Source organism: Lepisosteus oculatus, chromosome 22, assembly GCF_040954835.1.
Source record: "Lepisosteus oculatus isolate fLepOcu1 chromosome 22, fLepOcu1.hap2, whole genome shotgun sequence".
Taxonomy (NCBI): domain Eukaryota; kingdom Metazoa; phylum Chordata; class Actinopteri; order Semionotiformes; family Lepisosteidae; genus Lepisosteus; species Lepisosteus oculatus.
The window spans coordinates 11,825,679-11,839,382 of NC_090717.1; the positions used below are offsets into that span (position 1 = coordinate 11,825,679).

At 38.7% G+C, this 13,704-nt stretch overlaps 1 protein-coding gene across 5 annotated transcripts in view; it reads left to right on the top strand.

The window, feature by feature from the left end:
• ttc28 (tetratricopeptide repeat domain 28) overlaps positions 1-13,704 on the top strand; it is a 468,402-nt gene that overhangs the window by 402,325 nt on the left and 52,373 nt on the right. For all 5 annotated transcript variants that reach the window (XM_069182111.1, XM_069182113.1, XM_069182112.1 and 2 more), the window contains one exon: positions 12,308-12,417. In XM_069182111.1, the coding sequence (XP_069038212.1) occupies positions 12,308-12,417 (110 nt within the window). The remainder of the gene's footprint in view (positions 1-12,307; positions 12,418-13,704) is intronic.

The window sequence follows — 13,704 nt, forward strand, 5'->3', positions numbered from 1 at the left end:
TCACAGGACATACACCCCTGTGCACAGGGTTTGCAGCTTTAGAAACTATGAGACTACAGTTCTTTATGTAGCCGAGCATCTACAGTAAGTGCAAGGAAGCCAGAAAACCCAGATAAACCCCACTCAAGCATGGGAGCATGCAAATGGCAGCTCAACCCAGAATTGAGCCCCAAGCGAAGATCTGCAAGGAAATGGCCCTAACCAGCACATCACCAGGCAGCCTGTGCATTATACATCATATAGGAAATTATTTTATCACACAATTAAGTTATAAGGGATTAAGGGATGCATCAGTCTGTGACTGGGCCACAGAATTTGTCTACGTGGTTATTGAATTGTGGAAGAAGAGAAACAAGGACCCCCAGTTCCAAACACACAGCTATTGTCTCCACAATATTTTTATGTTGCTCTGCTGGGTCACCAGACAAATAGTGAACAGAAGCAACCTGTTGCAGATTGATGTTGGAAGTGCAGCCAGCTGTCAATGGATGATCTATGTTCAGCAAGTAACCTTGGGGGAAGTGTAAGCCCTCTTTCATGATTCACTCCCCAGTCCATTCATTTTAATATTGCTGCCTCACCGTCACTAGTCTTGACAATTAGTTTTTCTGAGGTGCCTGGAATTGTGAATTCAGTTGGGAATGAATGGTCACATACTGTATAATAACGTACAAAAGAATCCGTCAGGTCTAGTGGGTTTAAATGTTTTAAAAATTAGTATCAAACTGACTCGTGGAAAAAATGAACAAAAATGCTAATTATGAAAAACTTGGACTGTAGTGTGCATTAGTGCATTAGTATAGAAAAATAAATTGGATTTTCTGGATTTTGAAAGGGCACGTAGCTTGTCATGCTGACAACCTGTTAATTTAACACAACCTGTTGTGTTTGTGGTGGTATTTGCTGAGTTGTTTTTGGGCTGGGAGATTTGTAAACGTGGTGGTATTATAAAAGTTTTCCTAACGATTTTCTCATTAGTTAATTTAGTTAATATTGTTGTAAATCATTACGATCACCATATAAAAGAATAAAACTGTGCCATTCCAAGGGAGATCATTAAGATTATTTTAAGAAATTCACATTTTCTCTCTAGTGAAATCCTGACACTAAAAACATTCTCCCCTGTTTCAGTAATGCCTTGATAGAGTAAGAGAATTGTTTTTCATTCACTTGTTGGCATCTGTATTTTAGAGTTGGAGATTTAGTCTTGGGTAGGATCCATTTTTCTTAGGACACTGAATTTCTCTGTTTGACCTGTTAAGGTGTTGTGTTTGTAGCATTCAGTTTGTAAGGGTAGAATTCTTTAATTCTCTAGGTCAAAAGTGAGTACTGTAGGACTCACAGAAACGACAGATTGTACAAATCAATATCCACTATCAATTAATCAATATCAATATATCAGGGTTATGCAAACAAAGATCTTTGAATCTGCATAATATGGAATTCGGCCTAACATTGAGTCACAAAATACCTTAAAAAGGGAAAAGAGGGAACCTGCGTTCTGTCAAATCAGGGTCCTTCACAACACTAACTTTTATCTTTCTGGATCGGATGCTAAGCAAATGGGAGCCTATTACTCTAATAATAACATCTCTTAGCCTGTGGATTCACGATTCTGTATATTCGACAGTATGAGACATCTAAAACATCAAGTTAATTTACTTTAAGTGTGGAGTACGGTACTCTTTCAGTGCTCAATTGCCTGAACAAGTTCTAGTTTCCAAGTCTGTAGAAAAAGGTTCTTCCTTCATGACCCAGTTTCTTCTGCTGTCTTATCCTTTGAAATGATTTCTGTCCTCCCTGTTTATTGTGTGTCCTATTTAACCTTACTTGAGGCCTACTTTGTCCTATGACCCAGTCCCAGGAAGACTGAATTAATGGCCTCACTCAGAATGCTCCAGTCACTATTATTGATGTTCTAAGGTGCCTGATGTAATGATTTAACAGAATTGGTTAAGCCGGAGTTAACAATAAGTTCCTTTTTTTTCACCTGCACTCATCGTGACTTGCTTGAAGTGAGCTGATCAGATCATCCAATTAAGGCAAATACTTAACCAATGCCTCTTATAAACTTCTAGAATGTGGAGAAATTCAAACATGAAAACCCCCAAACTGTAACAAAATGTACTGTTTGTATACAAAAATGTACAAATCTATACTGTATTTATGTCAAGAGGAAAAAAATCCCAGTGACAGTTTTCATTTACCCACTGTGTTTAAGATGTAATTTGGAGCTGGTGGTTTTCCAGAGTCACCTCCGGGTCTGAATCGCTGTGGCTCCAACATGCTCTTCAGACCTGCTGCGCACATGCTTCCTGGAGCCATAGCAAAGTTTCCTCGATTAATCAGGATTTTATTTTTTCAAGTTAGTTAAGACACAATGAATTCATTAGCAAACAAAAGCTCGTTTGATTTCATCTAAACACCAAATAAAATGAACTTTTCTATCAACCAGATGACACTTTCAAACTAAAAATGGGGTTGGCAAGGGTGCTTAAGTCCTCTGTGTCCATTAATCTTTAGCCTGTGGTTTTTGTTTTTGAGTCCACAGGGCTGAGCTGTCTTGTGCTCTTCTCGTGTGAACTCACTTGCCCTGCTCTAAAGAGGCTATGGACACCTGATTACAACTAATTCAATTATATTACCATTAATATATTACTTTAGAAATGAACCCTTTATGGGAGTTTTTTAAAAAAATAAAAGTAAGAACTGGTAACATATAGGAGTGCTGTCTTTGAGAGAAAAATAACATTTTTTCCCGGCAGGGGAAATTACTGTACAGTAAATATTCCAACAGATCTCTGCAGTTTTAAAATTGTTTTACAAAAGGTATTTTGCAGTCCCACCAGGCCAGAAGCCCAGGTTCAGATACAAGAACTGTTTCTGCTGTTGGAACCTTCAAGTGCCAGCAGGCCAAAAAGTGTGAAATTATTATTATTTTAGAGTTCTTTTGTAAATGTGTGGATTTCTGTAGGTGTGATGTGAAATGAATATATATGGGTTGATGTCTACTATGTAGTGTTATGCTTATTTTCAATGTAATGCTCACTTGTATTTTTGTGTATGTTTTGTACGTTTCTGTGTGTAAAATATAGCAGCTTCGGCGCAAGACATATTTCTGAGAGATCAGACTGGACTAGTATCGTGTCGTGTGTAGTATTCACCTCGCCCATCACACTGAAGTACAGCCTCATCTGGCTGACCCACTGCCTCCGTTCTGCCCCTGCAGCCCCACTACTCTGCAGGTCAGGGGGAGAAATCAAAAAATACTTCAGCGATTGAATTAGAGGCAAAACATAGTGAGACCACTATGTACTAGCCTAGAGTTTCAATGAGCCATTTCACACTTCTGTTTATATGAACAGTGCCACGGGATCTTTTTAACGGTCATGCAGTCGGGACCTCAGACTAAAATCTCACAGGATGGCACCTCCCACAGATCAGTGTTCATGGCCACCATACTCGGGCATTGGACTGGCCAAAGGAAAGAGTGACACATCGTGACACCAGCTTCAACAAGAGCAGCAGCTTGTATGTCCTTCATTCAGGGTCTCCAGTGTTGTTCCAGCAAATTGTATTGTAGCCATTATAACCTCAATTTCTAAAGACCTGGGACAAATGATCTGACCAGTTAATTAGGTGATTTTTAACTGAGTAATTTAGAGATCATTTTGGAAAAAAAAACACTGAAAGCCCGTCAGCTCTCAAGGACAAGATTTCCCTTAATTTAACAAATAGCTAATTAGGTCAGTAAGTTCCAGATGTTTCTAATAATGGTCAAATAGGTGACTTGTGGTGCCCTATAATGCAAGCTGCATTGGACCTGTCAAGGACCGAGGTCAGAGACCCCTGGCTTAGAGGTTTATCATTCCAATACAGGCCAAGCTGTGACATAGTTCCCCAGGTATACATGCAGGAATATGTCTGATGCATTTAAAATTGTCTTCCACAACAAAAAGATATTAAGTTAAGCCAGTCTTAACTTCCAACACTTCACGATCGGAACCAGACCCTCATTGTCCGTAGCGACTAATTATCCTCTCCTTTTCATCTTTTAGTTTGTGTTGTTCTTATTCATCCAGTTAACCTGCTGTCCCTTCCAAAGTGTCTTACCTACTGTGAAACACAGTTTCCGTTTCAGCCAAAGCATTATTTACAGAAATTGTTTGATTGATTGACCTTCCTAGCACTTTGAAGATCTGTATCAGGCTGCTTTTGGAAATCAGTACAAAAATTGCCTAGCATATTACATATAGTCAGACACCCAAAGAAATGGATTACCTTTTACAAAAAATCACTGATCTGTCATATTTTAAATTCAAATTGAATACAAATTAATTAGGGATAAGGTTAGTGGCAATGGTTATCTTTACAATGCTAAATGCCTTCTAAACAATTGTCCATTATTAGAGGTTTGAAAAGGTTTTGTCAAACGAAAATATTAAACCACAATAAAATTAAGATTCCCTTATTTCCTTCCGGAAATGTGTATTTTAATGCAGGTGAAATGGTTAGATCCCAGTGCTTTGCATTGTGCTTTTCAGTATGCAGTGGGTTGGGAGTTGTCAACTGAATTGCATAATTTCTCCTTATTTTCCTTGACTGTGTAAATTGCAACATTAGACTGGCTAATTAAGACACTTTAAATGAGAGAGACCACCAAGTCCTGAACGCTGGAATTAACTGCTGAAGATTTTCCACTGAGAAGTCGTCCATATTGAGGAAACCATTAGAGGAGTTAAAGCTAATTAGTTCTTAAATGGGAAACCTAGTTTTTAAGAGGAACAACAGTTCTTTACCCAAACTCATTATTAGGTTGGCACTACTGTGGTATGACTGGGACACATATATAGAGGGACCATTATGCAGGGTGCTTGGGGAATATTTTCCATTATACTGAGATACAAACATTTAATGCTGTTGTATCTGTAATATTGCTGTGTTGTGGATATAAAGACATTTGAAACTTAAAAACTTTTTTAATTAATGGTAGGGCTTGAAACATCAAGCCTTTTTGTCTGTGCATTGTATAAAGCTCAGAAGAGGCTATTCACCCAGTGAATCTCATTAGCTATAGATTTGCACAGTGTTTCTGAAGAGCTGAAAATCAGGGATCTGCATGGATCACATTGATCAAATTGAGGTAATTATCTGAGGGGAAAAAAGCATTTTTCTTCCCTCAGTCCAGAAGGTGGAGCTATGGCAGTACTAAATGAACAACCTTTCTCAACACATGATCGCTAGTGTTTAGCAGAGCCGCCCCTGCTTATCTGAATGGTTGATTCAGTGCATTCTTATTATTGTGATCTAGAGCAGTGATGATACGGTATATCCAGGCTTTTTCCCAACAAGCGTTGGATGAGAACTTTATCCCATGCGTGTCTCCACTAAAGACCTCCCTTCAGATCAATAACACTTCACACACCTCTTTGAATCTCAACAGTTCTTTCACAGACTTTGATCAGAACAACTCTGAAACAAGGAATACCTGCTCTTGAAGCACAGAATGTCCTTTACCTATTAATACTATACCTGCACATAAGAGTGCTCTGCAGTTTTGGTGTAAAAGGAGTAGAGTAGCATGCTTCCGTTAAAACAAGCTGTCACATTCAAGAACAAAGTGGAGTTATGTAGAGACACTGAGCTCACTCCCCCCACGGGGCTATCAAACATCATCTCGTGTTGTGGGAGAGACTTACAAAGGTGCCAAATTGCTTGGTCTCAATCCGTGTTTAGAGATCTGTAAAGTGTTTGCAGTCAGTTGTCAAAAGGACAACAAGCTAGGTTCAACACTGATGTCAACTCGAGTTAAGCACCTGTGAACTGGAGAGCAAATTAGGAGCTGGAAACCCTTTGTTCACTGCAGAGAGACGCTGAATAAAGGCCACGCAAAATGAAAATATCAGTTTCCCTGTTTTTCCAAGCCTAGAGTCTAATGAAAACTAAATACCACCTGGATGACAGTGTTTCTAAAGTGGCAAATAGGAAAAAAGGTTTGAGCTCTGGAGAGATGAAATGTCGAGGCATCAAAGTCAGAGGAGGAGGGTTTCAGTCGTTGAGGAATGTTTCGCTTTCTCTTTATTTTGCTTTCGGAGCTATGTGATGCTGTAGAGTTGAGACTGTTCTATGATCAGAATTGCAGCTGTGACACTATTAAGCTTTGTTTTCTGCAGCTCTTGCACTTTTTCCTTCCCAATAATACGTGGGAAGTCCAATTATATTGAGGAGTACATCACAGGAAAGCCTTGCTTTCTGTTCTTCTCAGAACATATTGTTTTGACACACTAGATCTGATTTTTGCATAGTGATGAAATCCATGGCTTTCAACCTGTACTTCAAACATTTTGTGTCAATGCCTAAAGTAAAAGCTTTAACTTGAACATTTAAATGTTTTGTTCTTTTCAATTTTTAACTTTTTCCCTTATATATTCAGAAAATAATCATCCTACTGTAACTCAAAGACTGAATGAGGCAAACCTACCACTGCCAGCTTTAATTTTTCTTGACCCAAGAGCAGAGATATTTTCTGCCCAAGAACATCTAGCAGCTCAGCAGCCAGTGAAGTTGCAGGTAGCTGGGGCACTTCATGTCTAATGTGACACTACACAGAACCAATTAGAAACCCTTAGTATATTCCTTACCTGTTCATTCTTCAACATCTTTTTAGAGCATATTGTACAAAAAAGGCATTAGTTCATTAAGGAATCCATACAACATAACTTTTAGGAATTCGTGAAGCCTCTGGGCTTGTCTTGTTTATTCTTTGTGCAGCAGTTTTAATTTACTTTTTGTCATTGCAATACAACTTAGAGGATGTGTGAATTCCCCTCAGTGAGATGTGTTTCCTGACAACAAACAATATCAGATTTAAGTTTCAGTAAGCCCACTAAGATTCTTGTTCGTTTTACTGGACTATGTATTACCTTAACATTCCAGTATATCATTATGGGAATTTTTCTCCACTAGCCATTATCTAGTTTGCAATATAGTTTGAATGGTTTAATGATTTGTTTTTCTTGAGACTGTGATGCTAATTCTTTTGTTATAAAAGAAGTACTCTACCATTAATTCCATTTTATGTCCATTGACATACAGTATTGTTGTGTTGTAGTAGCAAGGATATCCATAGTATACTTATATTTTATCCATTACCGCTATTACCAAAAAAATGTACAAAATTATCTGCCTGTGATTACATTACTGTGTGTAGAAACCTCCTTCCTGTAGCCCTTTTAAGTTTTTAGTGTCTCAAGTTTTAAAGTTAGGAAGCAGCCTCAGGAGTTCCACTCTTGCTAAAAAGGGTCATCTATTTTCCTTTTTATGATGTCATGTACTGTAGCTTCACCATGTTCAGTAAAACATATGGGAAATGTGTGTAGGGTTTTTTATGTAATTTCTATTCCATTTTCCCTGTGCTGCAGCTCAATGAAAATATCCTCAGACTCGAAGAACCTCTGGTGTTCGTTAATGCGTTGTTCCCTTTTCCTCAATGTGTTCAGAATTTTTTGTTTGTCTCTTGATCCTAATTTCAGGATGTTGGGTCCAGGTCGTTTGCTGCTCAAGGAGTTGGTTTCAAGACGAGGCCTCAATGTGCTACCAAGCCATTTTAATTTTCCAGTAGTAGCTCAATGAAGTTAGCACCCCTACCAGCTGTACAAACAGCAAATCTTCTAATTCATTTGTGCTGGTTTCTGCTGTTTAAAGCACCATTTGTGCTGCCTTAGATTCTGAGATATTAAGGATTTTTAGGGTAATGACATCACTCAGAGCTTACGATACTTGCAAGATACAATTTCATAGATCTGCTTAGTCCTCAGGGATGCCAAATATTTTCCAATTTTAGCTCCCTGATCTTATTTTTGTCAGCCTTTTGTCAGGTGTACAGGTCTGTGATGTTATTCCAGCTCCTTTTCATCTGTTGTAACTGTTGTAGTGCAGAGAGATTGTTGTGTCACATAAACATTTTAGAAATGACCAGTTGAGTTACTGACCAGTTATTTTCCCTTCTAATAGATAATCTTTGTTGTATTCCTGGTCTGGGCTCTCATCTGCTTCTAATGATGTCAGAACCTTGTTTGTGTCTATTTTTCCCTTTTTCATTTTATCTTATAATTTATTTTATCTGTGGACACAGACATGGTCACAACTTGCATAGTTGCTCCCTTATGAAATATTTGTATTTTTTTGTGGGTAAAAAATAGGGTTGTGGACAGCCAATAAATGAGTGTGTGTGTTCTTAGTGCTGCTTGCTCTGCCAAGTCCATCACCTGACCCTCATGTGGCACCTCTGTTATTATTTTTATTATTGTATTCTTGACCAGAATGTGGAGAATACAGGCAAAACACTTAAATCAGTTCATTAGCAGTACAGAACTTGGACAGTATAAAAAACTAAAAACTAATTTGTACTAATAACCACTATTTAGCTTTGCATTACTCTCTGTAATGCTGCTGTCATGATGCAGCCTACTCAGCAAAGGAAATATTTTCTGCTGTGTAATCAGGATGAATGCTACTGAAATAGGAGCCACTGCCAAGCTGCAATGCATTGTAACAGGTTTCTCACTGTACAGCGTCATTCTCCATCAACAGAGAAAACTCAAATGGAAGCTCAAGTATTGGTGCATGTTGTTCTGTGACATGCACTTTACAAGCAAAGATAAGTGGAAGTATTGCAGTATATTTTTTTCTGTTTGGAATCATTATAGGCATTTTTAAAACTGATTGGTGTTGATCCAGAAGCCTGTGAGACTGGGGCAGAGCTCGCCTGGGCTGCGTTCTGTCTGCCTGCGCTTGATCTGTTGCTTGACTTCACTGGGTGTCAGGAGAGTCTGTGCGATGCCTCTCATTGACAGCTCAACACAGTGGAAGGCTGGGTTCAAATGAGGCACTCTATTGCCTTCTTCTAGCTTGACTTTTTCAATTTTGTTATTGTTGTCCCAGCCCTCATGCAGGAACAGGAATCTTGACCAGAAATGTGCAGCTGCTTCCCAAGAGTGCAACTGTCTGGAGCCTGTTCCTCAAGCTGTTGTACCAATTGGTAATCTCCCAAGCACCAAGCAGCTAGACCCAAAGTGGTACCTGTTTCAAGACCTGAAAGTTCTCTCTCATAGTCCTGTGTTTGCTTAAGATAAAAGCCTAAATCTGTCCATCAAGGGTTTCTTCAGAGGAGACCTGAAAGTCTCAGGGTTTTGTCATAGTTTGAAGTTGAAGTGCGCAAGCTGAACTTTAGCTGGTGGACACTGTATTGAAAAGTGTTGTAGAGTTTGTAGTTTTAACCAAGATAAGGGATTGACACAGCTTTGTCTTTAACAGTGCTTAATTCATAGTACACCAAGAGAAATGTTCAAATATACGTACATTGAAAACAAAATAACTCACACTGGATTATATTAATACCTTCTAGAATGTGATCATTCTTTCCAATTAACAATGTAATTAACAACAGAATTTAAAAGAAACTGAAAATTAAGTTATCTATTAAGACTTAAAGTTATTGCTTCTAATTTCTACTCTACATACAGAATCCTTTCTTTTGAGGAGAATAGAAAGTTAAACGAGACTTAAAAAGTTAAAACTCTGTGAGGAACGTGGATACTTTCCACGAGTGTGGTCTGTTTTTCTAAATATTCAGACGTATAGTAGATCTGATGCACAAACTGTTTTTTTCTTGGACTGCCTGTTTCAATTCATTTTCCACCATATGGTATTTTTAATAAAGGGGTTTCACGATGGTGTTTTCTCTATACTGTATACTGCGGGATTGGTACAGACTAGTATAGGATGACATTAAAGAGCAGATTTTAAAGATGGGATACTCTTTAGGCATTTCATTGCCTTTAGACTGTGCAGGATATGTTTTTTTTCCACATTATGTCCATTAGGAGCAGGAAAACTCTAAAACGGACACCTCTATTTTCTGCAGACTTTGGCCTGGGTGGGTTCCAGATCTTGACCCACTTGTCAATAGCAAATTCCACACGCGTCACTTGGTGGTGGCTTTGCTGTCTCTGCCAGACGTCTCCCGTCTGCCTGATCGGTGGAAACCTGCCATCAAGTGTTGGGTTTGGGAATTGCATTTGGTGATGGGGTGGAAGATTTTACATGCTGGAATGATGTCGTGTCCAAGCTTCCCTTGTAGTTTTTAAAGAAACTAGGACAGATTTTAAAGAAATAACTAGGGTTTGTTATCCATTTGAACTGGAAGTGAAATTGCTTCAAGCTGGTCCTTATGTTTTATCTGTTGAATGATTATTTTTAGAACCACTGCATTTAAAAAAAAAAATCCTTACTGATGAAATTCCTGCTGTCATCATTTAACGTTTTAATAAGCACAACTTTAACTGTTGTGTGGTCTTTTAGTTGTTAAAGTATGTCATTGTTACTAAGCAGTTAAAACAAGGAAATAGGAGTTTCATAATTACATTTCAAAATGCGTATTATTGCATTGATTGTGTTATCTATTAATTAAAAGTTTGTCAAACCTAGTCAGTTAATAATGTTTTCACTTGGACCATAAATTAATTGATGTCAGTTGACTTTCAATTTTAATTCTACTTAATAAAATCTGGAACGCTAAAACAGTAAGTTCATTAAGCTGTTAATTTCTTGACTCAATAGTCACGGTCATCTCAAAAGAAGGTTAATGCACACTCAATTGGTACTGTAAGTGTTAGCAGGAAGCAGCCCAATTACAGAACTATGTGTGAGCTGGCTCATTTGATTTAGTAAAATATGGTATTATAAAAGCAGAACAGCACTGCACTTTTTTCAGACTCCATCTTTTACATGGCATAGAGAAAATGAAATTAGTTTACATTTTTTGATGGGTATTGTGAGTTGTTTGTTTATTAAATATACAGCCTATCTGGGCTCTCCAGAGTGTCAGCTCTCCAGCACTGATTCCCACACCCACCCAGGAGAGACTCACAGACACAGTTCTCCAACATGCCTACCTGCAATCGGCAGGTCTCTCTGTAACATTGCTGGAACCCTGCAGTCATAACTTAGGACGTCACAAGAGTCGCTATTTGTGGGACAAGGGACAGAACCTTGGCCAACTAGGCCCACCTTGATGGCTTTCTCTGAAGGAAACCTGGTTACACCTGGCATGACATGACCCAGACTGGAACCCACGACACTTAGAGAAAATCGATTTGCCCCTGTCACTCTGGAGCAGGGCAATAATTGGGTAGAGTAGCATGTTTTGATCGGGCAGACCTCCAACAGTGCCTTTTATAGGGTTAGTCTAGGCAGTTTTATGGAGTAAGAGCTCTGAATTCTTAATGGGAAGATTGTGGGTTCAAATCCCAGGAAGGGCATTATTTTCATAGCCTTGAACAAGATACATTTTCTGAAATCGCTTCAATAAAATGCCCAGCTGTCTAAGGGAAGACAATGTGTGTAGAGATGTCACGTTAAGATGACTGTTGCATTGTTCAAACCAATCCATTGAGAGATGGAGTTTGACGATATAGAAATGAACCACTTGTAATACAGGAATGGTTTTTGTGCGGACTGAGTGCGACTGTACTCCTTTGAGCACAGCATCTTACAATATGTGAGAAAACAATGTCAAGTTCATGCTGTAGTCAACATTTTTTTCTAATCTGAGTGATAGAACATCCCACAGCTGTCTGCCCAGAGGCTGATTAGATCTGAGCATCTGCACTTGCAGGATTGTGTTAAAGCCAATAGGTCATACCTGAGATTTTAATGTTTTCAGTTTAACAGTAATACAGGACAGGTGTTGTACTGAAAACTTAATCTGTGTTTTTGTTTACACTTTTTGTGCTGTCTTTTTGTCCCAAAATTATGAATGGATCCTCCAATCTTGTGTACATTTCTGTTAACGTTTCTGTTCACCTCTACCAATCAGACAATAGTGAAGACCTGATCAGTGTTATTGTTTCAGTCAGGGCCTGAAACATTATGGTGATCTGATTTCTATATTAAAATGTAGGTAGCTCCATGAAAACCTTTAAGCAAAGAAATACACAAAAAGTGTTTTATAAATTTCATTAAAGAAGACATTTTTTGTCTTAATTCCTACTTGCATTAGAATATATGAATATGCCAAAAATTATTCTTCAGCTTAAAAATTAATTTCCTTCATTTTAGGGGCAACTTTAAGCCTTAATAGTTCAGAAAGCACCTGTGTATAAATGTGTATGTGTGAGGGAGCTTTATTTAAAAATACTGCATTCTGAGTAAATATTACATGAAGCTGGGTTCTGCCTTCACAAGTGGAGTTCTGCATGATTTCCTCTTTAGTACAGCAATGACAAGAACGTTTTCTGTCCCACAGGTTTGAGACTGGCCGAACAGTTGGGCCGGAGAGAAGATGAAGCCAAAATCCGCCACCGTCTTGGTCTGTCTCTGTGGGCTAGTGGCAATCTGGAGGAGGCCCAGCACCAGGTACTGTCCCAGCCCCCTGATCACATCGCAGCACCAGTGTGCTGTCACAGCCCCCTGATCACAACACAGCACCAGTGTACTGTCTCAGCCCCCTGATCACAACACAGCACCAGTGTACTGTCTCAGCCCCCTGATCACATCACAGCACCAGTGTACTGCAGTGCAGCAAGACTGATCCTGTTCACACCATAGGAAGCAGTCATTGAAGTCTGTTTTTTTTATTTTGTTTTCGAAGCACAGTGTATATTTTGAACATCAGGTTTCTCATAAAATATTTTATGTTTTGTTAACATTGGCATAACGTGACTTGCATTAAGAAGAAATGATTTTGCTAATTCGAATCTTAACTGAAAATGTTTCATTATATAAACATCTTAAAATGCAGAGATGTAATTAAGAGAAGTGCTCAATACTTCCATAAGGTGAAGCAAAACTGAAAATAGTTTAAAATTACATATTGTTCCTCACTCTGCTATGATACTATGATGTTATTCTGAATGCTTCCTGTTACGCTGTTCAAAAGATTGGATGAAAAGAAGGATATTCAGTATCTACTTTGTGTTTGAATTCAAAGGGTAAGTATTAAGAATTTGTTTTTGTGGTTGATAAGGCAATTATAGTCAATATTTAACAAATCTAAATACTGTGCCATAAATCTCAGGAGAAACAGCACAGCCTACACACAAATTGGATTGTAATTAAAACTTGGGAGTTTTAATTAATGGCAGATGTTTGCCTTCTGTACTAGAATTAGACATTGCTTATTTGTTACACCTTTAGCCCCTGGAGTATAGAAGGTCTTCATCACAGGAAAGCGCAACCGCAGTTGTAACCTCCTCCCTCTGTCCGCTGGGGCCAACAAGACAAAATGTCTTTTTCATTGTTGCATGTTCGGCAGGACCGATTTGAGCTTGTACTCCATCTACCACGGTTCTTCTCTCCCTTCTAATTGAGTTGCCACTGTTAGCACCTTGTCAGCTCGGACTGGTGACAAACATCAGCAAACATTTCATTTCCCTCTGAAAGCTATTATCTGACTGCGAAGCACAGTTGGGGCTCTGTAGACAGGTTTTGAATCCTGTTGACACGCTGGCGGCTGCAAATGGACTCTTGTGTTATGATGCCAGAATTATGACGGTGCAGCTAAGCATTGTGACCATTTCTTGTATCAGCTGTTTGCAGCCACTTAACCAAGTCAGGATTTATAGCTTGGATTGCGGGTATGGAAATGTTTAACACTCTCAATGGCAAATTTTTGTAACTAAACCCTTCAAGACAAAGGAGGCA